Source organism: Bacidia gigantensis, assembly GCF_019456465.1.
Source record: "Bacidia gigantensis strain McMullin 20006 chromosome Unknown contig_231, whole genome shotgun sequence".
Taxonomy (NCBI): Eukaryota; Fungi; Ascomycota; class Lecanoromycetes; order Lecanorales; family Ramalinaceae; genus Bacidia; species Bacidia gigantensis.
Genome location: NW_025408598.1, coordinates 1,746,418 through 1,773,714, shown reverse-complemented (window position 1 = coordinate 1,773,714; position 27,297 = coordinate 1,746,418). Strand labels below are relative to the sequence as shown.

The following is a 27,297-nucleotide window of genomic DNA, read 5'->3' as shown; positions in this document are numbered from 1 at the left end:
ATCAAGCCCGCGATACCAGTCGCAAAAATGCTCGACATCAAATGATGCAACACCACATCACCGCTTGTAACAAAGAAAAAGCGTCTCCCAAATGCGATATACCAATCCACCTGTTGATTGCCGCACCTCTCGGGATGCCCACCTCAAGTCTTCACACCATGACGCCAGCTCACACTCTGCAGATCTGCCACACTGACGCCCCCACCCCGGCCCACCCCACCCCCTGATACCGAACAATTATACCCCATCCCAATCCCTCACTCCTCTCCCAAAGCGCTCATCCCGTTAACCTTTCCCCCACCCCTACCAAACTGACTTCCCATCCTCGTAATCCCCAACATACTCAGCCTTTTCTTCATCTTACTAGGCGTGCCACTGCTTCTTGAAGACTGACTCGTCGGCGGCCTCGGTACCTCTTTCCGCGCAGGCGACAGCGCCCCGCCCGCAACCCCCACACTCCCTCCACTACCATTCGTCAGAAACGGCGTCGAGCTCGTCGTTGAACCTAAGGGCGTGACTTGCGCTGTGCTATGGCTGTGGCTGCGTGACGAAGAATCGCCTTCTGAGGGTGCAGAGACAGAGCCGTTGGGTTGCTTGTTTTGAGTGGAGCTTTGCAGACTGTTTTTGAGTGCGTTGAAGCTGATGCGGGATTTGGGAACAGTGGGCCGGGTGGTGGGGGATAGACTGTCTGGGGGTGGCGCGGAAGATCCGTTCGTGAGTGGTCTGGAGGTTTCGAAGGAGGAGAGGCCTGGACTGAGGTTGGTGGATGGTGGTGGCGTAGAGAGGAGGTCCTGGAGCTCGGGCTCTGCCTGTGGCTGGATTGGAGGTTGGAGAAGGGCGATTTCGGGGGCGAAGGTATGGTGGAGATTTGAGGAGAGGGAGGAGTGTGTACCAGTGTGGAGCGGGCCGGTGTAGAGGCTTAGGCAATGTTTGAGCATGGAGACGTGATCCAGGAGGGCAATTTGTAAGGCGTTCTGCATGGGTGATTGTGGTTGCGGTTCTGAGATCTCCTCCTCTTCGACGGGCTCTACAGGATCCAGTAGCTGGCGGTACTGAGCTACTGTGGCGACTGAGTTGGGATCGACCGATGAAATGATCGCTTCGGTCATATTGGAGAATCCTGCTTCATCACCCGAGATGACTCGCTTTTCAAAGGTGGCGAGTTCGGCAGTCTTCCGCGAGGTTCTCTCAACGGCGGTTTGCAGTGGCGTTAGCTGGACGGTATTAATGGCGACGATCTCAGACCGGCGCAGAATTGTTGGAAACGTCTCTTTTGTGGTGTAAATGGTCTTCTCTATCCACTGGTCCTGCACGCCTGAAATCGGCGAATGGCGCTTTGAGGTTACAGCAAAGCGGTAAGGACTCGACGAAGTCACGTATTCTCTTGTAGATTGAGCAACCTTTGACTGCTGGTAAATCGAAAGCTCGAGGTCGCGATGTATACTGACTGGCTGGACTTGCAGATATTGACCTTCCATGTCTTCAGGCTCGCTTTTCAGAAGTATCTGTGCTGAAGGATGCGATTGGCGCATCCGGTCAGTGAACATTGATTGCTTTTCCTGTGCTTCAGCCTGGTAGATGTACTGTCGATCACGGAGATTGGGTTGGAAGCCGAGTCCCAGAAAGATCACCCTGAAGTAGCGCGGTGGAGACCAATCCCCTTTGCCTACGGTCTCATATATCGTGGCCATGGCTCGCTGGGTTCTAGCCAATTTTGCGAATTCGAAGTACACATGCTCATACTGAGTCGCCAATTCACGGTAGCTAGCTAGTGCGCAATCCCATGCTGAACCCTCTTCAAAACATCTAATCATCTCAAAATTTAGTTGCTCTTTGCGCTCGAAAGATGATTGTTCGGGATAAGATGGACCTTCCAATGACCTCACCTTGGTTGACTCCCATGTATATAGATCAGCATGGAGTTGAAGAGCCAGACCCGCTTCAGTTTTATTGCCTAGCTCCTTCTGCATATCGGCTAGTTGATGGACGTAGCGGATGAAAATGTCTTCCTTTTGCATGTCCTTGTAAAAATTCATCAGCAGCAATGTATCCATTGTTTTCATCGAGTCGTCCGTGCCGCCGCTGTGCACAGCCGCAAGAAGTTCAAGAAGCTCGTCGATAATTGACACCATGTCCCGGATCGCTTGCCACAAAGGGTCAAGAGGCATGCGCGTCAACTCTTGGAACGCGTCCAAAAACTCATTGACAAACATCTTTGCAACGAGGGTATTGCTGACGTCTCTTGACTTATATAGATTGTCGAGGGACTCTATGATCTCGGCTTGAACCACACCCAGGTCCTCATTCAAGGTCCACTCGCTGATGACCATAGACTGTATGATCCTCACTGCGACACCTCTGAGACCTTGATGCACGCTAAGGCATAGCTCAACAATTGGAGACACTAGGCCAGGCACGTATTGCACTTGAAACCCACCCAAATGTGAGAGCCCATAACGCTTGTGGTCTTCTGGTCCTGTGTCCCATCCAATGGCCTCCCAGCTGCGTTTGAGTAATGCTGAACCTTGCTCACGTACATCACCCGCAATCTTCCATACAGCTCGTCGCTTTTGTTCTGGGAACGTCTCAAGCGCGAGCGTGTCACTTCGAACAAGAAGTAAGAGAGTTTTTAGGTAGCTGTTCCAGAGATCCGTATTGAAAGTATCAGCTTCCTCTGGAGACGGCACTAATTTAGTCTCCATCACGTTGAATGTTGTCTCAAGGACTTGGAGCATAGACTTATGGTGGTACACGTGAAGACTGAGCCACGATTTTGGGAAAGCCTTGTTCGAGAGGATGGAAGTTACGACATTCAGAATGTGGCTTGTTAGGCCGGCCATCTCCGTTGCAGATGCATCAGCCGAGTCGGTGAACATTTGATTAGTGAGGCTAGCAATCAGAGCGGCGAGCTCTATCATCGCTTCGTCGAACTGGCTGCCACTTATGACGGTCTTGGCTGGAAATGGGTAGGTGAGTGGAAATAAAGGGGAGAAAGTACCATGATTGTTTGACTCAAGGGCTGCTAAGGTCGAGTATGTCTGCAATATCTTTTCAAGGTACCGCTGTCCATCAAATCCAGATTCGACAGCTTGTCTACTGACAATCGAGCAACAAAGCCGGACCTGTTCGCGATATTGTTGTGATGCCTCTTCGCAAAACCCCCAGTAAGGATCAAGCCATTTGAATGTGTTTGACACAATACGGCTACGCACGTGTTCCTGGGAGAATAGTGTGATGTCGAGAAGCTTCAAGACAAGAACAAGCTTATACATTATCAATTGGCCCTGAACCTCTCTGCATGCCTCAACAAAGTTGCACGCCAATTGAAGGATCTCCTCTTCCGAGAAGACAGACTTGAGCTCAGGTAACCATGTAGGGATATGTTGAACGATGAGGGCTTTGTTGCCGATGAGCGCGGGAGACGGATCTTTGACCACACCTTCAAAAGAGATAAAAATGCCTTTGAGGTCTCGCTTGAACGCTGAAAGCGTGGTCGCTCCAATTCCAGCTTCTTTCGCCTGTTGCTGAGTCCGTGCGCATAGTATGAATTTGATGAGGTGTCGTCCAACCTTGAAAGCAGCGCGAACTCTTCTCGATCTTTGTGAGTCCAAATGATCAGTAAGCAGACGGTTGTAAGCCCTGATAAGACATGGTGCAGCGTAGGGGTGATCGAATCTGGTCTCAGCATACTCGTCCACGTACGGTTCTAGGTTGAACCTGCGGTCGTACACGATGCCTAATGTTATCACAAGTGCCGCAAAGGCAGCGTCTTCATGCTCTTCATCTCCAGCACTGTTGACAAGAATGCTAAATAAGGCATCAAGCACGTCACCTATCAGTTTGACAATTTCGATCTCAGGTACAAAAGAAATGCGTTTGACCAAGCCCAACGTCTGAACCTTTGACTGAAGGCGCCAGTTCAGAATGCCAAGCAACGTCTTGTCCTGGGAAAAGAAAGTACTACACAATTTCGTCTCCACCTTGAGACTTGCGACGGGTCCGGTCACATTTTCATCCTTTTCGTCACCATAAGGGCCCCTCGAGCTCCAAGGAAAATTCAGATATGCCCCACGCCCATGCTCATTGCTTGACGTAGCTTTATCGTAGAGATAAAGTAACGGCGCGTGTGTACCATCTTTCATAAAGGCACTCTCGGTCCAGAGCGGCATCCAGGCAAGAGCAAAAGGAAAGCCTGGAGCATCCGCTACGCTCATGATGAGATGAGCTTCTGGGACATCTTCTACTGGGATACTGAGCCTAATCATCTGGTTCCAAGGCTCGTCACGCTCCACAGCAGTGCTTCGCCAGGCTTTTAGCGGTGAGCTATCAGAACCTGGGACGATGCAATCTTCGATCCGCGCGCCTGACCGCTTCCTGACTTCAAGTGTCAATTGAATATTTTTGAGGTCCAAATTCGACGGCAACTGTACAGTGCCCCTTTCCGGATGCGACAAGAGGGCTGAATGCGGGAGGCACGCTTCTTTTATTGTCACATAAATATCGGAGCGAGGTTGTTTCGGCGCTCCTGCGAAGTCTATCTTCTGTGTCTGAGGGATATTCTGTAGTAGAGTTGGGGCTTTGTTGGCAAGATCCTCAAGGTTTGGTTCGTGGAGCGATTCAAGGCTCAGGCTTATTTGCTCGATGCCTTTAACTCTGGCGTACATTCCGCTTTTGGAGGGAATCAAGTCACGGACGACCTCCTCCCATTGCCCTTTCGCAGCGCCTGGATCTTCTGAAAATGACCGGGCAGGCGTCCATATGGGTATGATATGCTCAGAAGAGGAGGACTGTTGAAATATATTCTTGAGATTCACCACACCCACGCCAAGATTACGTCGCACATACTGGTTGCTCGGTTGCGTTATGGGCTGCAAATTCTCCTGCGACAAAGGATTGGCATTTTCGACTGCCGGGCTAGACAGTGAGTCACTGGTACCTGACACAAGGCTAGGTCTTGATTCATGGCTTTTGCTGCGAACGCTACCAAATGACTTTTGCGCCCAGGCTATACTACTTTGTCGACCAGTCTTCAATGCAGTCAAACCTGCATTTCCTGTATTAGGTCGTAATCTAGTGTCATCGTCATTCTGTCTACTCTGGCGGGAGCTAGGAACAACGCTTTGAATTGGCTCACTTGCCCGGACCCTCACCACGAGGTAAATTTCTACCTCAGGCTGTGATGCGTCACCAATGTCGCCCGACGTCAAGTTGGGAAAGAGAGTGCGTATCCTGCTGGTCAGATCCTCCGACTCAGAAGCCTCGAAAGGCCGTTCAATGGCGAAAACTTCAGTCAACGAGCTGAGCTTTCCGCCTATTTGCCGATTGCAAAGGTAAAGCGTCAGAGTAGGGGTGTGTAACCCTTTGGCCACAAAGCTCTTCAATTCTACCAGCAGATGGTGTAGGCTCAAAGACTCTGCTTGCTGGGGAGGAGGACGCTCTAGTAAGCTCATGCTGGATTGTAATTTTGACATCCCAAAGGGGGAATCATCGGTCGTCAGTAAACGACCATTTTCTTTTGGGTCCCGAACGATCACCTCGTCACTAAGTAGCTTGTTACCGTTGACGAGATGCCAGACCGTATCTTCTCGAAGTTTGACAAGCTCTCGAGCTGTCAGGACACCATATAGTAGCTGCCTCCTTGCGATATCAAATTTTTTAACCAGGGAAGAGATTTTGTCCAGAGCAGGATATTGCCTTGCCAGTAGTAGCTCGTGCAGATTTGTAGAATGCCATTCACGAAGACATGAGGCTATTTCGTCTACAAGTGGCTCAGTGGTCGATGTAGGGGTTTCATCTCCGATCTTGAGCATTGGTACAGGTGCCTGTGGTCTCTTTCCGGAGGGATCGCGCTGAGCATCAACAGTTGGTAGGAAGGGATCCGGAGAGTTTCTAAAATTTGCGCTGCGAATGGAATGTAGCGACAACGTTCGTGAGAGGTTGTGTGCTGCGGTACTTTCTTTCCCATTTGGAAGATGGACGCCTCCAATGCCACTGAGATCGCTATGTGTATCCTCATCTCCTCTTTCGATTTTCTTGCCGCTCGCCTTTGGGTGCATCAAGTTGCGTTGCACTGATGGGCTTCGGGAGCCGGGGGTGTCGCCATTGGTTTGGTTGACTCTCGGAGATTCCCCACCAATTGACAGATCGAGCGTCAAGCCTTCTGTACTCGCATCGCCAAGGTGTTCCCGTATTTCGACACATCGTCTCGGAAATATGCCAGAAAATACTCGAGCCTCCAAAGTCTTCCCCTTTCCACTGGTCAAGCCTGCGAGCAGCGAGGGCGGCGCAACAAGATAACCTCTGTACCACGACTCATCTTTTCCGCCTTGCTCAATGATGTAAAGGTCATCTCCTATTTCCAATGGTAGGTCTGATGGAAAGGATGCGGCGAAAGGATAGATTGCGACGGCAACGGCGATTCGAGGCAGAGGGCGCCATGGCATCCTGCAGGCAGGAGGCACAGAGCATGTGAGTGGGGAGGACTGGAGCGCATGCGCGCCTCTTCACACTGAGGGTTCCTCGTCGTTGAGGCCACTCAGGAGAATCATTGACTGCGGGGTGCAAATGCCAATGCGACGCTGAGTTCTGCTCAAGGGTACTTTTTCAAATGTAAAAGGTTCCGAGGTATTCAGCGGTGAGCGTCTATTGCAGCTGGTAGCATTGGAAAGGAGGAATGAGCGATGAGTATAGTCACAATGCCACGCCAGCAACTCCAGCAAAAGATCAATTATTGATGCGTTGGCAAGCCGGTCAAGCAAGGCGATGGTGTAACGAGCCCGTGACAATTATCTGAACGAACGAACGGGAGCTCAGACGCGCCTCACGGGAACAGCCGGCGCTAATGAATGCAACCCTGAAGAATCCCCCGCCCGAGGTCGGCAAAAGAATGACCTCCTGAAATGACATGATATCTGGTAGGAGAGTCCTTCTATCAAATTTGTTTAACAGTCTCAATACGATATATGTTATTGAGGTTCTTGATTCATTGATGGCTCTGGCCTTGGCGTGGCCACCTTCCGATGAACCAACCCTCGGCCCCTTGGGTAACAAGTCAGACACTGCCATTTCAAGTCTGCTATCTAGAGGGTATCACAATGGACATGTAGCGGCGAAATAGTCTATTCCTGAACCTAAAGGGTCCGAGGAGGTTTATCGACTCGACGACTTAAATGGGCTGGAAAGTCTGAATAGTCTAGGCAATCTCATTCTATATTGCAGTATGTGACATCTCTTTATGTTGTATGTTCCGTTGCAAATCTTTCCTAGCAGTTTGTTAAGAAATCAATGCTACTACTATGTTGAAGATACTTTTCATATGCCCCATATACGATGTAATAGAGAGATCTTAACAAGGCTCAAGGCCGTTATTTTCCAGTCTGCAGCTCGAGCTTTCTCCTTCAAAAGCGAGGCTCACTGGGAAAGTCAGAAGTAGGAGGCAACTTACGTATGGTATGCAAATCCACAAAAAATGGCAGCTCTCAGAAGTAGAGTGAATCCAACATTTGTCATTTGCATTGATTCAATTCTTGTTTCTTTGCTTTGAGCACTCCCGCGAGCATCTAGCAGTTGCCCGTGGCAGACAAAATCTTGAATTTTTCGAGTTACACAGTACCAAACCTTGGCCAAGAACGCCAGCAGTAAGCCCGTTCTAACTGTCAGTCTAGTCATAAAAGATGTATGTACATGACAAAGTATTTTAAAATTTCGAGGACAGAGTCTAAGAAGGAATTTGCTAAGCTGTGGAGCTTGTACTGCGTGATGCCTGTGGCCCTCCTCGAGTTTTCTGACGTATGCTTCCTCTTGTTGTCTTGGAACTGGCCAAATGACCTGAACGCTGAAGTCCTGGAGGCTCCTGGAAAGCAATTCAGACCAGGATCAAGAAACAACACACATGACTCCACCCAGCACTGCAACTGTTAAGTTTGTGTACTAATAAGGAATGACGCACAGGATATCCTACCTGCTGCTCCCAATGCGGTCGTGAGCGCTGTTGTAACGCCGTTCGCCACACCACTCGACATACCATTCGCGACATTGTGCCGCATGGCGCCCCTTGCTTTACGTATCGATCGTATTTGGGTCTCTTGTTGAGCTGCTTCATGTCTACTTTTCGCAACAGATTGTTTGCATTCTCGATCTAGTTCATCGTGCGCGCGCCGCTTCTTCTGCAGAGTCGCCGCATCTAGACATTGTTTCTCCCATCGCGCTGCGTCGATCGCGAATTGCTCACGCATAAGCACCTGTGAATCCTCCATATCTTGAAGCTCCCGTCGTTTTCTCGCAAGTAGAGCTTGATGTTCGTGTTCTAAATCATCTAGTTTCATCTGTACTCTCTCCATTTCCTCCTCGTGCATTTCCATTAGGGATAAATTCAACTTCTCCTGCTCTCTCTTTGAGTCTTGGATTTGTCGCTCGCAGTCCTCTTCCAGAGCTCGAAGTTGCTGCGCATGTTCCGTATCGTGATGGGTTATTGCCTCTTGCATTTCTCGTTGGGCATCTTCGAGCTGGCGAGCAAGCTGTTGCTGTAGATGATAGAGGTCCCCCAGGGCCTCTCTACCAGCCGCGGTGGCATCAAGAGTTTTCCCTTCAAGAACTAACTCACGCTGAATCTCAAGCTCAACCGCAGGTAGATCACTCATTCGTTGGACTAGGTACGACACAATACGCAGTACTGAGTGTCTTTGCTCATCCACACCTGTTCCATGCTCTGCAATTCTAAAAAGCTTTGCACCTCGAGACAGCATGTCGCCAAAGTAATTGACATTGCCCATGAGTTCTCTCTCGCGCCGTTCACCATCCTCGTACTCGTTAGTCTGCCACATAGTAGTTCCAATGACTGTGTTTGGCCACGTACTCGTGCCAGAGAGCTTCTTGAACATGCGCAAGTTCCGGAAACCAGTGTTACCCAATCGATTATCTGATATACGGTGCAAGAAGATAATGCCACTGATGCGTATACCGTTTGCGATGGATGCGCTCAGGTAGCTTGATAAGGTTTTCAGCGTGTCGATGTCTGAGCGGTTCGTATCATCGAATCCGGGCGTATCGATCATGTGTACGTGATAGTTGTCATGAAAAAAGAATGTACCGAGAGGTCATTGGTGCCTACAGAACTCTTTAGTGCACTCGTCTCCGATAGTCTCGGAAAGATGCGTTACAAGAGCGAAGATCGTGGCCGACTTCTGCATTCTCTCCCGTGCAATGCTGTACCAGTGTGCTTTTACCGGAGCCTGTCACTCCTAGAACAAGAAAGAAGACAGGTATTTTAACCCCCTGACATCATGAGCTAAGTGTCGATTAATTAGGATTGTCAGCCTCGTACATCACCATTCTTGATTCCTGTAAATCGTAGGAAATCGTCCAGACTTTGGTCAAGTGAGGGGCCACCTGAAGGAATTGCAGTAGTTTCCATATTTGTGTGATGAATTGGGATGGAGCCTTCTCAACAGGAAAGCTGCAAAGTCTAGGTTGCGATTGAACACCATTTACTAGTACAACGCGGCGTCAAGGTGTGCTGTAATCGTGCGTTAGCATGCTTGCTTATTTGCGGGCAGTAGCCAGTCGTAGTAAGGTGACAAGATAGGGGCCTTTTGGCTGCCCCCGACTCGCGTCACGCATCCAGCAGTGCACAGGACTCAGTTCATCCTTTCAGAGCGTCATGAGGAGTCACGTTCAAGATTCGGACTACTCAGAGTGAGTTCCGACTTCAGGTTCGTTTGAATCAGAGCGTAAGAAAGAATATGAAGGCTGTATGAACCCCACCGTAAAAAAAAGCTGAAGTGGGAACGTCTCTCTCGACGTGGTAACGATGTTAAGTCGTTGAAAACGGAAGTGGAGTAACGTTTATCGAAGACTTGCTTTCAGCGTAGTAATGTTATCTATGAACAAGAGCTTGGATGATTAAGCCACCGAGCAGCCGTGCGCCCCTAACCATGCTTTCCACTCCTTCCATTCGGAATCATTATATCTGGCCTTCCAACGACGATTTTCCAAAACCACGAGATATCTATCATCTGTCGCACTTAAAGCCGCGGCCTATATCAGAGGAGCAATCAGCCCAACGCTACGACTTGATCATGCAGGATTCAGCTTATCTTACCCAGATGTTTGTCCCCGGCCCCTCGACCGCAATTTTCTTCAGCCAGTCACGCAAGCCGGGATAACATTCTTTCAGATTCCATTTTATCCTACCGCTGTCGAACTGTACAATGTAACTGCCATCTTGACCAAGCGCGCAGACGTCAACAGTCAAATAATTCTCGTTCAGTCCGACGTGTTCTATCATCTTTGCGCTCAAATTCCAATAAGCGCAGTCTTCGCCCTTGATGAAGTAGTCTCCATTGGACCCCAGAACGATATGCGATAATCTTCCGTATTCATCTCCATCTATAACAGTCTCAAGCTTTCGCTTCAGACCTGGGTAGTGAGATTCCTCTAACAGCCACTTATACCAAACATCTTCGTCATCAATAGACACATAACTTCCATCCTCCCCTAAAGCCATGATCCTATAGTTCGAGATGCTCTTGTATGTGCGGGTGTTGCACCAGTCACGGTAACTTAAGATGTGATTAGCATCGTCCTGATGAGAAAGCGACGGCTATTGCTCACCCCACGGTGAGTTGTGGACCTATGAAATAATAGTTTGAGCCCGCTAGTGCAACGCACAGGTCGAGTCTAGGAGGACTATTAGCATCGAAACCACCTTTGTGAATTGTGAGAACTTGCCTCAATGAAGAAGATTTCGTGGACTTCCTCTTGGCTTGTGATGCGGTGCCTACGGTGGAGTCCTCCTTGAGTTGAAGCATTTTCAGTGCGGCAGAAACTTCCAGCTCTCGCTGCTCGGCTGCGCGTTTCTCGCGTAACAATTCAGCCTCCTTTCGTGAACGTTCTCGTTCCATCTGCTGAAGCTGTTCCAAATGTTCATTCCTCGCTTCTTGCAATTTGGCCTCGATCTTCTGAAACTTTCTCTCATGTAACTCCTCCAAATCAGTCTTAAGGTTTTTTCTTGCCCGCTCAAGCCGCTTAATGCGGTCTTTGTAATCATCTTGTACCTCTTTGAGCGCTTCGGTCGATGCCTTATCTCGAGCTTCGAGAGCCTCGGCCGTTTGCTTCTGTACCTCAGCCAAGCTCTTTTCGAACCTCTCGCGCTCCTTGATAATTTCAGCATGAAGCTCTTTGCCTGCGTCAGTCTCGTCCAGACTCTTGTTTTCGTCCGCCATCTGCTTTTGAAGGGCGAGGATGACCTGAGTATTGTCTTGGACGAGGGTCTGAATCAGTCTATATGCTGATTCCTTGTCGCCTAACCACCAGACGTTATCAGGCATATGGTACAAAGTCAGGATCTGCTATTTCACAAACCTGTATGCCGATAGACTCTGCTCCCTTGAGTCACCATCCATCCCCAGAAGTCGGGCGTCGAGGTCAACTCCATTTCACGAGCCTTGCCTTCAGCTTCGGTTACTCGATCCCACATTGTGGTCGCAAGAATCACATTACTCAGCGCATTCTGCCCGCAGAGCTTCTTAAACATAAAAAGGTTTTTCTTCGCTGATCCTTGCATTCTAACGTCGCTGATTCGATGCAGGTATATGATACCGCTTAGCCTGATTTTTTGAGTATATGAAGCAGTGAGCCACGATGCAATCTCGGAGAGTACTTCATTATCACTTCGATTCGTGTCGTCAAAGCCAGGTGTGTCTATAAGGTAGACTGTGGAAGTCTCGCTTATTTGGCAGGGGTAAACGTCAACAGCGGTCGTACCTAGTAAGGAGTCAGTGACTGATATCATGAAGTGGAACGCTGTTCATCAAAGTTATGAGGCACAGATGGCCTCAATCGGTGCAGGAAGCCGCGATGCACTCACAAGCTTGCAAATTATGCCCGATCGCTAGTGTTTTATTACAGCACCTCGAGATGAACGTGCTCTTGCCGGCTCCTGTCACACCCATGACCGCGATAAATATATCATTGGAGCTATGTGTCGATTTAGGGGCGTATCTTCGTTACGCTGTGGGGGCGCTTACCTTGGTTCCAAGCCGTCGCGAAACGATGCTGGAGGCGAATGTTGAGACATCTTTTGTCAGCCTCTTTCCACTTTCACAGCGCTGAGGATAGCGGGTCAATGGACGTAAGCATTGCAAGTAGCGATAGAACAAATTGGGTTCCTCAAGGCCTGCAGATTTGAAGCTGGATCTGGTGGGGTGAAAGCTCAGCCTTGTGGCCGTGGCCAACATCGACGCCTAGACCACTCATGGCCTTCAAGCTCATCGAGAAGACTCAATAAATCGCGGTTCATGTGCCCTAACTGCATAGGCATCTTGAAGAATGCAAGACCAACTATCGGCCCATCCATTTCAATGTTGGCTGGAGCCTTGTGCTTGTGCTTTGAATACTCAGCGACAGTGTTGCCAACGATTATCATTGGAATCTGAGCATGGCACATGAGATCTGCAGCGGCCCAGGCGGGAGCCAAGGCGCCAACCCTGTAGGTGAACCTTTAGCCCTCGGGTCCGGGCAGATTACGGTAGTCTGTAAAGAACTAAGGGTCATTTAGCAAAATATAGTGGTTGAAGTTACGTGCATCATCATTGTTTTATTGTGGCCATCACGTTAGCTACTACTGATGTCGAAAGGTTCTCAGATTATTTATGAGCCAAATCTTCTTGCTACCAATTACTTAGACTCTGGGCAGTGTCACCGCAGACAATTAGCCAAAGGCAAAACCAAGTCCCACTTCGACCCACATCACGATGGGCGTCCTGCTCACCATTAGACCTTTTTTGATCTCCGTTCCCCTCGCACAAAGCCATTGCAAATGGCAAAAGGTAGAAGCGCTTTGCGTTTATTCATAAACCACTGCTCTACTCTACAGACTCATAATATCCCTCACCCCCTCAACAATCTCCTCAATAAGCTCCTCAACCTTCGCCTCAACATCGACCTTCAACACAATCTCCTCATCCAGCGTCTTCGCCCTATCCATTTTTGCCGCCCCAAAATCCCCTAAAGAAGTAAAATTCGCAATCCCCGACGGATCAAAAGGCTTTAACACAGGCAATTCCTCCTCTTCCTCCTCCTCTTCCAAAACCCCGTCCCCATCCCGTAGCCCCTCCTCCACAAACAACGGCACAAAGATAACCCCAATCTTATACTCCCCCACACTCTTCCGAATACACTCCCGATGCCACTCCTCCAGTTCGGGATGCGTCACAACCATCAACGCCGGATTCGCCTTCCTGAGTCTCTCATCATCCGATAGCACGGCCACAGGCGGCCGGTTCACAAACTTCTGTGTCTGCACCCCTGAGCCCACACCCACCGCACTGCTTCCCCCACTGACCCCAGAGCCCCCCGCATCTCCATCTGACGACGCCATCGACGCAACAGAGCTACTCGACCCCCGCCGACTCGTCCCCGTCGACGACGTGCCTCCAAAACCCGAAAATTCCGCCGCAGCAGCCCTCGACTCCTCGGGGAACAACAATCCAGTCCTCGTCATCTTGGAAAGCCACATGCGCTGATATCGTCCCTCATTCGCGCCACTTGTACCACCCGACCCTCCATCTTCCTCAACATCGTGTCCGACAGGGTTGGGGTTTGGTTTGGAGGCGTGGGTGGGGCGCTTCGGCACGCCGACGATGGAAGCGCGAGCAGCGGTCTCGTGCAAACTGTCGCCTTGGAAGAGGGGACAGGAGAGCGATTCGGCGACTGAGCGGGCGATTTGCACTTTGCCTGCTACGGCTGTGGAGGCGATGATGAGGATGATGTATTTTTCTGGTTTGGAATTTTCGGAAGGGAGGTCTTCTTTGTCCGGGAGGCGGTGGACCATTGCCTGCGGGGTTGGTGGGCGGACGAAGAAATCGGCCATTACGCGTGATGTTGAGATATTTGATAGTGATAGTGATAGTGATAGTGATTAGGTATGGTATTGTAGGTGTAGAAACATTAGGTGCGATGTCGTTGGGCTTAAGATGGCAGGGATGTTTCGTTGTTTTCTGACCACGAAATGCACCTGCTCCAACTGCGGTCAGCTTTGCCGCAGCGGTTCGCAGTGTCCAATCGAGTAATCTGAAACATAAGCATGTGACGCAAGATGCATGACCTGTGAACTGCGCAGTTTGAGATTATGCGATGTGACCCTTTCACTTCTCGCAAAGATAAATTCGTGGCAAAGGGCCATGAAGTTTAGAGCCACTAGGACATCATTCCGTCGCTGATATGAGACAACTCATTCACATTTGGATGAAATGAAGAGTGAGTCCACGTATGCCAGTGAGCAGCAGTGCGACGCTCTTTGAAATGGAGTCATATGCAATTAGCATGCGAGAAGCCGTCTAAAGAAAAGGAATATCTGAATACGACGCAGAGCGAGGACTCAAGCCTTAGTATAGAAAATGAGAGTAGTGGGAGCATTAATCAAGAGTAGAGAGAGTGCCATTTGGGAGAAGAGATCAACCAATGGAAGTGCATGCTTCCTCGTTAGGAGATTGTCTCCCTGTCTTCACTGTCACTCCTCACCAGTCCGTAACCACGTCATTCATGATTCAGGATGGCCAATGGTTCTGTAAAAACCGCGCACCTTCTCGGACCCAATCTGTGTTTTTGCTTGCATCCACGTCGAACAGATGCTCGCCGGGCTGGAGGCTTAGATGTACTGGTAATTCAAGTTGAACCTCTTGGAGGCGTTGGGCAAAACCAGTGGAACAAACAGATGGACACTGGGGCAGTTGTAGTATTAGCATACCCGATCTCACTTTTTCAGGATGGTACGACAGGGCTATACATACCATGGTGTCATTCGTCCCGTGAACAATCCACGAGGGGACCATCTTATCATCCCCTCGACCCAATGTTTCCATAAGGCCCTCAAGAGTTGCGCCGCCCTCTTTCCCAGGGCCCATGCCGAACAGGCGAGGTAAATAGGCTTGCTGGGCTATGCACAACAACAGTTCCCACATGCTGGAGGTTGGCTCACACCCCGTCCGGATGCTTCCTGGAGGTATACCCTTGATGTACGCACGAATCTTTGCCAAAGCCTGCCGTGGTGGCGGAGGGCTTCTACCCATGAAAACTCGCGGCCGAGGCACTTTGTACTCGGGAGCCGTGGCATCCAAAGGAGCAGAGATTGAGATGACGGCCCTGATGTTCACTTTCTCTTCCACTTTCTCATCATTCCTCGAATCATCGCGTTGCAGCATGGACTCCAAATGTAATGCACAATAGACGGAGATGAAGCCACCGGAGCTCTCACCACAGCATAGAACATTGCTGACGTCCGGCTGTGGCAGCTTCTTTTGCCGCATGTATAGAGGTAGATCTTTCTCCAGCCATTTCCAGAAGCATGCCACATCACTTAGTATGTCGCTTCCGTTGGATTCAGGTAGCAATCTGTAGTCTGGCGTAATTATGATCGCCTCCTGATCAAGGGCCAAATTTAGCAGCCACTTTGCAAACCAGGGTTCGTACATCCTGTGCCCAACAACAAAGCCACCACCATGCCAGCGGACCATCAGGGGGTATTTCTTGCCATTGGCCTTAGGCGAAGTAAATGTACTCTTGGGGATCAGGACCGTAGCCTCGAGGGGTACTCCATTAATGAAACGATATGCTAAGTCAACACGCGTGAAGGGTGCAAAGCGAGACATAGCTGCTTGGGTAGAGCAAAGAGAGTTGCAAAGGAAAGAGTAGGAGACAACGTAGGATCCATTCTGGATGTCATCAAGGGCACGTATCGCTCCATTAAATATCACTGTCCTACCCGACTGAGGCACGATAGGTGGGCTTCACATGGTAACGAGAGATTGTGACCTGGCCTAGGCCGTCATGTAAGAGTAAGGTAGTGAATGATGGCGGCGCCAAGATTAGGAAGTTATCTTATGCAGTTGCGGCCCCAAATAGCTTAGTGTTAGGGCCTATGATTGATGTCGCCCAGAATAGCTCCAAGCATTCTTTGGAAGGTCCACAGCATCGCAGTAAACCTAAGTGAGTCTTAATGAAGAGCTCAACCACAATGAGGAGCGTTATTTTCAAAGGGGAATTGACATGGGCAAGCAAGCTTCAGTTATCTATTATACAGTCAATCCTCTAGCCCATCAATCATCTTGTGCACGCCAGAAATATGACAGTTTAGGGAATAGGAAAGGCCACCACGTCTCCAACAACGACGCAAACCGGCCACATTCTGTTAGCTCTTCGAGCACACTCCCTACCAATGGACTCTTCTCCCGCGAAGGAGGCCATCCCATTGCATGCAGGTTCTGTACCCCTACTCACACTCATTTATCCAACCTCTCCTTAAGCCTCTTAGCACCCAACTCCCCCAACCGCTGAATGCTCCCCCCATCCATCAACTCCAACACTGACACATCAGCCCCCAAATTCTGCTTCCACCAATTCCTCAACTCAATCGCAACCAATGAGTCTACTCCCGCAGCTGACAGCGTCAGCCCTGTATCCAACGGCTCCTCGTCCTCTCTACGCATCAAGTACGTCGCCACGCGATCTCGAATCTGACCGGCCAGAAAGTCGGCCGCATCAGGCTGGTCCAGCTGGTTTGGATTCTCCGCCATTGCGGCCAAGAACGGTTTCATGTCGCCCGTCGACGACGCGCCGTCGGTCGCTACTGTCTCGATATTACGGTATATTGCCATTCTAGGGTCGCGTTTCCAGATGATGTTGTTCTGGGAATCCATGATGGGTAGCCGACACTCCAGCGCTTGGGTGATCTGGCTGGGATTTTGGAAATGGATGCCTCTCGTCCCTGTGAGTTTCTTCTCCGCGATTGGTGGTGCAGTCGATCGCACAATCGTGAGCTGTAGTGCTTCAAGAAAGTCATTTTCTGAGATCAGGCGGCCCGACATAGCCAGCATCGTCTCCTTGGCTGCTGGAGTACGGCTAATGTAGCCTACATCATCCACGGCTCCTATGTCAATGACGGAGGCTGCGAGGCCGTGACTGTGACGGTATTGCACGAAGGCGTCGAGGAATGTGTTTGATGCGGCGTAGTTGGCTTGTCCATAATAGCCGACCATACCGCAGACCGAAGAGAAAAGCACGAAGAAGTCCACTGGTTGGTCGGCCATGGCGTTATGCAGATTCCATGTGCCTTGTACTCTCGGCCTAGTGACGGCCTGATAGGTTTCGAGGTCCATGTCGAGCACACCGATATCGCGGAGAATCATGGCCATCTGCATGACGCCAGCGATCGGCATAGGTGCTGTTGCTACTATTCGTTTGACCAGAGTTTCATCGCTCACGTCCCCGGAAAATGCTTGCACCTTGCACCCCATCAATTCCAATTCTTGCATGAAAGCAGCGTCATCCTCTCCCTTGCCAGCAGAGCGTGACAAAAAGATGATGTTTCTGGCCCCGTAAGTTGGTCATCCACATGGCAATGGCTCGCCCAAGGCCTCCCATGCCGCCGACAAGCAAATAAGATCTATCGCCACGGAAGCTTGGCTTGGGAATGGCCGGAGTCCAAGGGAGGGTTTCCTCATGCTCCGAAAATTTTACGACAATCTTTCCAACGTGCGTGCCTTGTTGCATGTATCTGAAAGCACCTTCAACCTCAGTAGCATCGAAGACGGTTGTCGGGTGGATAGGCTTGAGGTGCCCCTGAACGTATAGATCGAGCATCAGTTCCATGAGTCGGCCACCTGTGGCTCTCTTTAGCGCAACGTGTCGCGAGACATCGATTCCGAAGAAAGTTCTGTTATCCTCGAACTTGTCAAGGGCAAGCTGGGCGCGGCCGATCATATCACGTTTACCGATTTCCACCATACATCCGTTTGAAGCGACGCACTCCCAGGTGGCGTGCAGCAATTCTCCCGAGACCGAATTTAGCACGCAGTCGACGCCAACGCCATTGGTGGCAGCCATGAGATCGTCATAAAAGCTGGTGTCTCGCGAGTGGAAAATGCGGTCGCGCGGAATGCCGAATTCGTCGACGAGGAATTTGGCCTTCTCTTCAGATCCCACGGTGCAGTAGATGTCGGCCCCAATCCATCGCGCAACCTGGATGGCTGCGATCCCAATACCGCCCGCCGCTGCGTGAACCAGAAGTGACTGGCCTTTCTCCAACTGCGCTTTGTCTACAAGGCCTAGTAGCACCGTGACATAAACCGAGGGCATCGTGGCAGCGTCCTCGAAACTTAGGTCATCTGGGATACGCAGCGTGAATCGACCAGGACGCTGCACCTGAGTGGCAAGACCCGTAGAGCTGGTCCCGAGGATCATAACACGATCGCCAACCTTGACGTGGTTGATGTCAGCTCCAATTTTGCTGACGTATCCGGCACCTTCCAGTCCGAAGGTATCAAAGCCATTTCCGAGTGCGTCGACACCGTGTACTATACCCATGGCGATAAGCACGTCAGTAAAATTAAGCCCGACAGCCTTTACGTTAATTTGCACGTCGTCAGGTGCGAGAGCTGGAAGCGGCCGACCTGACCAATGTAGAGTTTGCAGGAGCCCACGTTTCTGGATCATGAGCGCCTTGGTATCTGGTGACGAAGGCGCGCTATCCTTCAAGGCCTTAGGCACCGTATACCAGTGGAAACGCCCGACATGTACCGTATCATTTACCCATGCATATTCAAGGTCCGGATCTAGGGTGCTGGTCATGTCTTCTTTGCCCTGCTCGACCTTTCTGATCACATCCACAACGGCCTCAGCCGCGCCTGGCAGATTCCAGTCCTCCAATTCCATGGTAGCCAGGGGCATGGCAAGTTCTGATCGGATGGTTCGCGCCATCCCTAAGCAGAGTGCTGCGTGAGGGTCTTTGGAATTGACTTGCGCCGGGTTGGTGAGCCATAACACTGCTGCTTGCTGGAGTGCCTCGATTGTTTTGATAAATCCATTCCAATCCGCTTCTTTTGGGTTGCTCAAAAGTGGCTGATCGAGATCGACAAACGAGATAAGGTCGTGCTCAGGATTGGGAGTTTCTCCGTTAGCCCATTGACAATGCTGAACGCTATATCCTTTTTCCTGCATGTCTCTCTCTACCTGTATGGCTAGTGGGTGGATTTGGGAAGGTCCCGAGAGCAGGGTGATGTGTTTTGGGTACTCGAGGTCGACTGCAGGTCTCGAAACAATGTTTGCGTTGACATTGTATGGTCTCTCGTTGTCAAAAGTCACCGAGTCGCACCCATTGAAGCCTGCTGCGCGCAGCTTCTTGTCCCATTCCTCCGGAGACAGATAAGGGGCTTCCGCGCGGCCGTCTGCCTCTCCTAACCACCAGCCAACGAAGAGGCCCATGATATACACCATGCTGCTTGTTACTTTACACAGATATCAGTATAAAATCTAAACGAGATCAAAATGAGATAGGCTTACTCGGAGAGAGCTCTTGTAGAAACAGTCGACCTTGATCGTGCAGGAGCGTTCGGACATTGGATAACGTTTCGTGCAAGATAGGTGTTGCGTGCAGTACCTAGCATTGAATGCTCGTCAGTTATCCGCTTCCAGTCACGTATCTAGGACCACTTACGTTTGAGGCAATAATAAGATCATATTCGCCGGGATTGAATCCTTGAGCGACAGGATCCTTCGAGACGTCAAGCACCTTGTATTCGATCCCATCATACTCTTTAAAGCGCTCTTGAGCAGCCACAAAGAAGCCCGAAGAAATATCGGTGAAAGTGTACTGGAAGTAAAGTCGCTCGCCGAACTCAGATTGAAGCTGTTTGAGGATCTTGGCTGTGAGACCTCCTGTACCGGCGCCGATCTCGAGGATCCGCATCTGAGGTTGCGTGTGCCCCAGCGACTGGAAGAATTCGCTGAAGTCCCAGATGCTGTTCATCCAATCATAGATGCCTGCTAGCGTACCGTCATGAATCAGAAGGTCCAGAAAATCGGTCTTGCCCTCGAATACGTTGACCACCTGATCATATGTTCGCCAAACAGATTCTGCCATGGTACCGACACCAGCTGCCTTGCACTGCTCGAGAAATTGAGGAATGAGTTTTCGGCGGTTCTCGGAAGTCATGTGTACGAGCTCTACGGTATCGACAAGCGGATATCCGGGCTGCTCGAAGCGGGGTATCTGGGAACTCATCCATTCTCGGTACTTTTCGAAATGATTCTGGGTAGATTTGACGCCCTGGAGGCTTTGATGCGACTCAAGAGTGCAAAGCACATACAGCTTCTCAGCCAAGGCTATTTGATCCCGAAAGTCATATGTGGGCCGAGTAAGCTTTGCTGCATCGAGGAAGGAAAAATCTGGCTTCCACTGCATTTGCAGAGCAGTGAGCTCCGGAGCATCATCTTCAGACGGGAGTGGAGTTCCTTGAAAACCCTTCAGCATAAAAACATTCTCTCCGTCTTCAACAACCCCGTATGACTGGCCTTCCGCGTGATCCCGGCCCGCAGCGGCATTATGTGAGACAGTCATTGTCTTGACGTGGATGTTCTGTCCCGATCCAACTCCGACGTAAAGTTCTTTGATGAAAGTTGGTAGGAACGATTTGTTAAAGGCACCATAAACTCCTCGGAATGCAGCTACTGTCCACGATTGCAGCATGATATCCAGTGTGGTTGGGTGAAGAGGATATGCAGACTCCGGCTCGTCACCTGGGTCATCTGTGATATCCAGTACAGCACTACTCTCTGTCACCCCAGCAGTGATATTCTTCAGCCCTGTGAAACGGCGACCATAGTTCAATCCGACGCGACTCAAGGTCGTGTACCAACGACTGGACGACACTTTCCTTGGCAGAGGCTGCGGTGTTCGCTTCCACTGTGGTGGCGAATTTGATGCCCGTCCGCGGCGTACGAGACCAGAACAGTGCTTGTTCCATGATGATCCATCATAGGATACTATATCGAATTCATACCACTCACTGTCGAGGGTCACTGTCAGCTTCTGCGGCCGGAGCGATGTGACCACTTCCTTAGAACCGTCCGCCTGAAGCACCAAGGCTTGACGGAGCTCAACTTCTTTGACTGTGTAGTCAGAGGATGTGGTTAGATCCCCAAGTTGGCGAGCTGCCTCGCCAGCCATAGAGATGTAGCCTGCAGCAGGAAAAATTATATCATTGCCCACACAATGGTCTTTCAGCCAAGGAACATTCGCAACGCGGATGTCGTTGCGCCATGTTGGATTAAGTTCGGTCGATTCGAGGGCGCGAGAGCCTAGAAGATCGTGCGGTGCATGCTTTCGGAACCTCCAATTCTGCATCACACGCGTCTCTGCCCAGTATGATCGCTCGTAGTGCCATGGATATTGAGGAAGATCCGTTAATACTCGAGACTCTTGACTCGGCTCTGAAGGAAGCGTCACAGATATTCCTGCTGTATAAAGCTGACCCAGCGTTGACAACAGCGCTCGGGTGTCGTTGTGGCCTCGGGAAAGAGTTGGTATATGTTGTATGGAGACGGCGGTTTCCTTATAAATTTGGCGCAAAGGTCCGAGGAGCGCATGGTGCGGCCCAATTTCTACATGGACCATACGCGGTGAGTCTCGTAACAAGCTTTTGACAGCGCCATGGAATAGGACAGGGTTCTCGAGATTGTTCTGCCAGTAATCGGGTGCAAAATCGTATGACTCTGTCAGAACTTTGCCGCCGTAGACGCTGGAGTAAAATGGAATCGTAGGTGTGTGCGGAGTGACATGCTTGGATATGAGCTCGCGATAGCCATTGCCCACCATCCTCATGTGATCTTGAATTCGTTAGCGTGATCGTCTGATAGCAAACAAGAAGTTGGGTCCTCATGCCACCGGGACAACTTACCTGAATGATAGGCCATTTCAACTTGCAGTCGTCGCACGAATGCTTGTTCATGTTGCTTTTTGACGGCAAGCATGACCTGCTCCAGGGCTTTTGAATCACCAGATAAGGTGATGCCAGAATTGCTGTTTTCACAGGCAATTCCGACATCAGGCAATAAGAAAGGCAGCACATCAGCCTTTCCAAGCCCAAGAGCTGCCATGCCTCCTGCCTTCGTGAATGTCTTGCAGACGAATCCACGGTAGTAAGCAGCGATCAAGGCACCTGCCTTCGATAAAGCACCAGCAGCATAGGCTGCGGCAATCTCACCGCTCGAATGTCCAACCACAGCAGCGGGTCGTATACCCCATGAAGCTAGCAAATCCACGACGGCAATTTGAAGTGCTGTACATAATGGCTGCGACAATTCAGCGCGAGACATTTTCAGCTCCTTGTCCGTTGAAAAAAGTGTTTCTAAGCTCGTACTATCAGCACTATCGCATTGTGTAAGTAAAGTGTCTACCACCAACCTTCGATTGACCATGATGGAGCATCCTCATTCAAGCCCTGGAGGATATTATCCATCAATTGGATGTTTGTTAAGAACGATGGATAGTCGACCATCAATTGTCGCCCCATTGATACCCTTGGTCTCATTAGTGTGATACACTGTTGGTGAGGTGGAACGTTACCATTGGGCACCCTGTCCTGTAAAGACAAAAGCAACCTGCTCGACGTCTTGGCGTGTCACAGCAACTGGCTTGGCTAGCGGTTCTTTGCCCTCCGTGACAAAGAATGCTCTGTATTTCAAGTGCTCTCGCCTTTCTGCCAAAGTGTATGCTACGTTGCTAAGGCTCTCTGGGTGTTCTAAAAGATACTTTGAATGTCTGTGAACAATAGCGTCGAGCGCCTCTGGTCGTGCTGCGGAGAACAGCAGAAGTCTCGGCTTCTGCCTTGGTTCCTGTATGGTTGGCGGGATAGTCTTAGGTGTCCCTAGATTGAATGAGGCAGCAGAGTCGATGACGAACTGTTTGACGTGGTCAATTTTTGGAGTGTTTGAAGAAGCATTCAATACTAACATGGGCATTGGACCCTCCAATTCCATATGAATTGACACTCATACGCTCAGCTCGTCCTGCGGGCCAAGAGCTTGCTTCCACAGGAACGACCAACTTATTGGTCTCCCATTGAACTGTAATTGTTAGCTAGAAGACGGACACACCAACGATGCTACCCACTTGCTGGATTTGGGTTGTTGAATTTGATATTAGGGAGGATGGTTCGGTGCTCAAGAGACAGCACTGCTTTCATGACACTCGTTAGAGCTGCCGCTCCTTCACTGTGGCCCAAGTTTGGTTTGACCTGGATAGATTTAATGAACTTATTTCACCGTGATGACCGCGATAGCTTACTGCTCCCAAATACGCCCCGTCTTTTCTGAAGCAGCGTGAAATTGCCTCCACCTCAATCGGGTCTCCAACCGGTGTGCCAGTACCATGGGCTTCCACCATGGCAGTTTGCGAAATATCAAGCCCAGCAGAAGCATAAGCCTTTCTTATAGCAGCTTCGTGAGCATCTGGATTAGGATTGGCCATGCCACCTTGAGACCTTCCGTCTGCATTAGCAGCTGAGGAACGGATGACTGCTCTGATTGGGTTGCCATCACGGATGGCATCGTCCAATCGTTTGATGTAAAGCGCGGTAACGGCTTCACCGCGGGCGTATCCATCTGCGGAGGCATCGAAGGATTTTGAAGACCCTTCAGGCGAGAGAGCCATGAGTAGACTCATTGAGACAGTCAATCCAGGGGCCAGAATCAGATTAGTGCCGGCCACAACAGCTGAGGAGATACTTCCTTGGCGGATAGCCTCTAAAGCCTCGTGAAGACCAACTCCAGCTGACGAACAAGCTGTCTTATACATTACGCTGTTAAAGACTATCAGCACACTGAGCAATTGCTCACAACAGGGCAATAATTCTCACCTGGGCCCTCGCAGATCATATTCATAGGATATCCGATTTGCCAAGGCAAAATCCAGTGTGCCCATCATGAGGTACGGGTGATAGAAATTACTGTCTTTGTGATGCAACTCCTGCCAGTCCTCTGTGAACATACCGACATAAGTTCCAATGGACTTGCCACGCCACTTCTCGCCCGCTCCTTCCATAGCCTCACGGACGACCTCGAGGATCAGTCTCTGATTTGGATCCATGAGCTCCGCTTCTGCCGCCGCGACCGTGAACATAGAGTGATCGAACTGAGTAAAATCGATGTCGTTGAGAAAATAGCCTTTTTTCGTTATCACGGTGCCGGGTTTGCCATTGGGGTTGTAGTATGCGTCTACATTGTAGCGATCGGCAGGTGTGACAGAGCGAGCATCTCCTTTGTTCACTAAAAACTCGTAGAGGGCTTTGTCGTCGCGGATTCCGCCAGGTAGTCGCATGGCCATGCCGCAGATTGCCACTGGCACAGAATCCGTGACAGTGCCGTCAGAGTAGTTGTTTGTGTGTCCATTGATGTGACTCGTGGTAGTCTTTGGACTGTCCTCGTGGGTATAAAGAGAGCTTACACCGTTGGTGATGCCATTCGTTATGTGATTCATAGTTGGTTCGTGAATGTCTTCATGAGTGTAGTGATGACTCAAGCCATAGGTGGTGCCGTTCATCGTGGGAGATGTGACAGGCTCATGGCTGTCATTATCGCCGTTGATACGCAAATGACTTGTACCGTTGGTGAGCTCGGCCTCCATTTGATCGCCAGCAAGCTCTGGATCGTGCCCGTTGCCGTTAATATGGAGATGGCTTGCGCCATTGCTGAAGCCGTTCATCATGAACAAAGCTTCTGGAAAAGTTGCTGAGTCTCACGTTGGACCGTAGATCATGTTATATAGCTGCACAAGGGGCTTAGCTGGGTTCAGCTCTCTCGCCACTGCGACCTGTCTGTACCACGCCAAGATCTGAAACGATTGACAGAAGCACTTCCTTCGAATGTGAAATTCTCCGAGTAACTATGGTCCAGATAAGACAGCATTTATATAGAAGCAGAGCATACTGATCGATTTGGTCTCGCATTCGACTTTCGGACGGAATCACCAAAAAAGAATAGGTGCAGGAAGAAGAGTCCGATAAGCCTTCAACACCGCCCAATAGACGACCTGAGGAGTCTTCCGCTCATGCTGTCCTATCTTAAGCACATGGAAGCAAATCCCATTCGCCTACTGAATCACCTGACAAACCGTGGGGCTGCAGTCAGACGGCGGTGAGGAGTGAAGATGTCTTGGCAGATGCATTTCGTGGATTGACACCAATGAAACCCCTGCAAGACATTGTGGCACGTTATGTTCAATTTCAGTGCAATTGTATTCCTACGTGATGTAACTCTTATGACGAAGTCGTCCACTTCAAACTTGAGGAGAGTGACCAGAGAAGAGTAGAAGTGGGCGCCAGATATAAGAAGTGGTTATCGTCCCCAATCTCCGTCTAATTCACGTTCTTTTGGGAGAAGCTCGCTTGTATTGTTCGCATCAAGACGCGATAATGATACCAGAGCTGTCTACCTGGACCGTGGAAACCATCTTCGATGGCTTCTCATCGATCCCCAAAAACTCCACTCCAATTGTTGCAGGCCTGATCGCGCTGCCAATATGCATCATTGGTCTCTCGACGCGGCTGTATAGACGTAAATCGGCCCAATCCAACATACAGAAGTATAGATGGGACACACGTGTGGCTGGTGGTGCGAAAAAGCGATGGATGTGGGATTCGTTGAAGCTATTACGAGAGGGATACTCCAAGGTTGATCTCCTCAATGTCACTTTGATGTCTATGCCAATTCTGACGACTTGATCGCTCCCAGTTCTATGATCGACCATGGCAGGTCTGGACCTCAGAGGGCTATCAAGTCGTGCTTCCTCCCACGTACGTTGATGAGCTGAAAATGCTTCCGGATCATACATTTCCTTCATCTTTACGAGACGTGAGTGGTTCAATGTCGAGACCTTCTTGGTTGGTGGTTCTCTTGTTTGCGCTAATGCTAACGTTCTAGAAAAGTTCATGTTGCCTTGGTATACGTTCAAGCCGTTTGATCCTTCGAAGGTGGATTATGTCAACCAGGTTATTCTCCGTGACTTGAACAAGAATATGAGTATGTTTCCGTCCAAGGATGCATAAATGCATCTGAGGCTGAATTTCTGCTTTAGCGAAAATTTTCCCAGCCATGAGAGACGAGATTGATATTGCGCTCTCGATGGACCTCCCTACTTCTACAGGTCAGTGAACCTCTTTTCCAGCTGCCATGAGCCATACTGAAAATGAAAAAGACTGGTCTGAAGTCGACCTGTCCGCACAATTGCTTCGACTCATCTGTCGCGTCAGCGGAAGAGCTTTCGTTGGATCCGAACTGTATGGTAACGAGCAATGGATTGACATTTGTTGCAAGGTAGATCCTGGGCATGAGAGCCATTTTGCATATTGGCTTACCAGCTGCACCAGTATACCAAAGACGTCTTCTTATCCGCTCTCAAATTACGCGCAGTGCCATCCTTCCTCCGTCCACTTGCCGCCATGCTGATACCTGATCTCTATCGAGTCTACAAACATCACGATCGTGCTCGAAATCTGATTCAGCCAATCCTGCAACAGCGGGAGCAGGATGCCGAGAATGTGGCCAGATACGCCAAACCTAACGATACAATACAATGGATGCATGATCTGCTTCCTGAGGAGGACAAGAAGGATTGTGCTCTCCAAGGCGCTCTCCAGCTAGCTATCACAGCGGTTTCGGTACAGTCTACGAGTAAGCTGATTGTCAACATCATGCTAAACCTGATGAAACATATCGAGTATGTGCCGATTCTCATTGAAGAAATCCAGCCGGTACTGGCGGGATGCAATGGCGAATGGACCTTAGAGAGTATGACTCACTTAGAAAAGCTTGATAGCTTCATGAGAGAGTCACTGAGATACGAGCCTCCATTGACTGGTAAGTCTGCCCTGTAGTCTGATTCTTGATCGGCTTTGTGCCTTGTTTTCATTGCTGCTGAGAGGAGAACGACTAAACCATATTCTGTGGGAAACAGCAACATTTCAACGTCGAGTCAAGAAGCCAATCAACTTGTCCGACGGTACTACTTTACCACAGAATACGTTGGTGCTAGCACCTGCCGATGCCATCGCCTTCGACGCAAATTTATACCCAAATCCAGGTCAATTCGATGGGTTGCGGTTCTACAAATTGCGGCAGCAGGCGGATGGGGGTGGGAAGGCGGCAGACAAAGTCCGGCACCAATTCGTCGCAACTAATAAGACTCAAGTGCAATTCGGGCTGGGAAGGCACGCCTGTCCGGGAAGGTGGTTTGCTGGTCATGTCATAAAGATGGTCGTGGCGTCGGTGCTATTGAAATATGACCTAAAGTTTAAGGACGGCGAAGAAAGGCCAGAGACCTTTCTCTTTCAGACGACTAACATGCCGCACCCAAAGACGAGGATTCTCGTGAGGAGAAGGACAGACTAGGCCTCGTACGGACAGATGTCGGTGAATAGCTTGTTGACGGAACACAGTTGACGGAACACTAGTGATAGCTTCCGACAC

The 27,297-nt window shown here is 50.1% G+C and overlaps 7 protein-coding genes across 7 annotated transcripts; 1 reads left to right on the top strand and 6 right to left on the bottom strand.

Annotated features, from left to right (window-relative positions):
• Positions 1-257: 257 nt before the first annotated feature.
• Positions 258-6,443, bottom strand: KY384_004529 (uncharacterized protein; the record flags this gene model as incomplete). The annotated part of the gene is made up of 1 exon (XM_044813034.1): positions 258-6,443. One exon carries the CDS (start codon positions 6,441-6,443, stop codon positions 258-260), a length of 6,186 nt encoding a protein of 2,061 aa, XP_044670454.1.
• Positions 6,444-7,916: 1,473 nt separating this feature from the next.
• On the bottom strand, positions 7,917-9,053 carry KY384_004528 (uncharacterized protein; the record flags this gene model as incomplete). Its single annotated transcript, XM_044813033.1, has 1 exon — positions 7,917-9,053. One exon carries the CDS (start codon positions 9,051-9,053, stop codon positions 7,917-7,919), a length of 1,137 nt encoding a protein of 378 aa, XP_044670453.1.
• An 873-nt stretch (positions 9,054-9,926) lies between these two features.
• KY384_004527 (uncharacterized protein) lies at positions 9,927-12,076 on the bottom strand (the record flags this gene model as incomplete). Its single annotated transcript, XM_044813032.1, has 5 exons — positions 9,927-10,013; positions 10,100-10,508; positions 10,669-11,302; positions 11,362-11,726; positions 12,027-12,076. The coding sequence occupies 5 exons, from the start codon at positions 12,074-12,076 to the stop codon at positions 9,927-9,929; spliced, it is 1,545 nt and encodes a 514-aa protein (XP_044670452.1).
• A 792-nt stretch (positions 12,077-12,868) lies between these two features.
• Positions 12,869-15,647, bottom strand: KY384_004526 (uncharacterized protein; the record flags this gene model as incomplete). Its single annotated transcript, XM_044813031.1, has 2 exons — positions 12,869-13,834; positions 14,790-15,647. 2 exons carry the CDS (start codon positions 15,645-15,647, stop codon positions 12,869-12,871), a joined length of 1,824 nt encoding a protein of 607 aa, XP_044670451.1.
• A 630-nt stretch (positions 15,648-16,277) lies between these two features.
• KY384_004525 (putative secondary metabolism biosynthetic enzyme) lies at positions 16,278-19,269 on the bottom strand (the record flags this gene model as incomplete). Its single annotated transcript, XM_044813030.1, has 2 exons — positions 16,278-17,364; positions 17,390-19,269. 2 exons carry the CDS (start codon positions 19,267-19,269, stop codon positions 16,278-16,280), a joined length of 2,967 nt encoding a protein of 988 aa, XP_044670450.1.
• Positions 19,270-19,453: 184 nt separating this feature from the next.
• On the bottom strand, positions 19,454-24,535 carry KY384_004524 (Type I Iterative PKS; the record flags this gene model as incomplete). The annotated part of the gene is made up of 6 exons (XM_044813029.1): positions 19,454-21,660; positions 21,732-22,181; positions 22,238-22,353; positions 22,400-22,734; positions 23,120-23,633; positions 23,691-24,535. 6 exons carry the CDS (start codon positions 24,533-24,535, stop codon positions 19,454-19,456), a joined length of 4,467 nt encoding a protein of 1,488 aa, XP_044670449.1.
• Positions 24,536-25,567: 1,032 nt separating this feature from the next.
• Positions 25,568-27,219, top strand: KY384_004523 (uncharacterized protein; the record flags this gene model as incomplete). The annotated part of the gene is made up of 6 exons (XM_044813028.1): positions 25,568-25,625; positions 25,753-25,851; positions 25,907-25,975; positions 26,027-26,145; positions 26,190-26,688; positions 26,786-27,219. 6 exons carry the CDS (start codon positions 25,568-25,570, stop codon positions 27,217-27,219), a joined length of 1,278 nt encoding a protein of 425 aa, XP_044670448.1.
• Between the last annotated feature and the right edge of the window lie 78 nt (positions 27,220-27,297).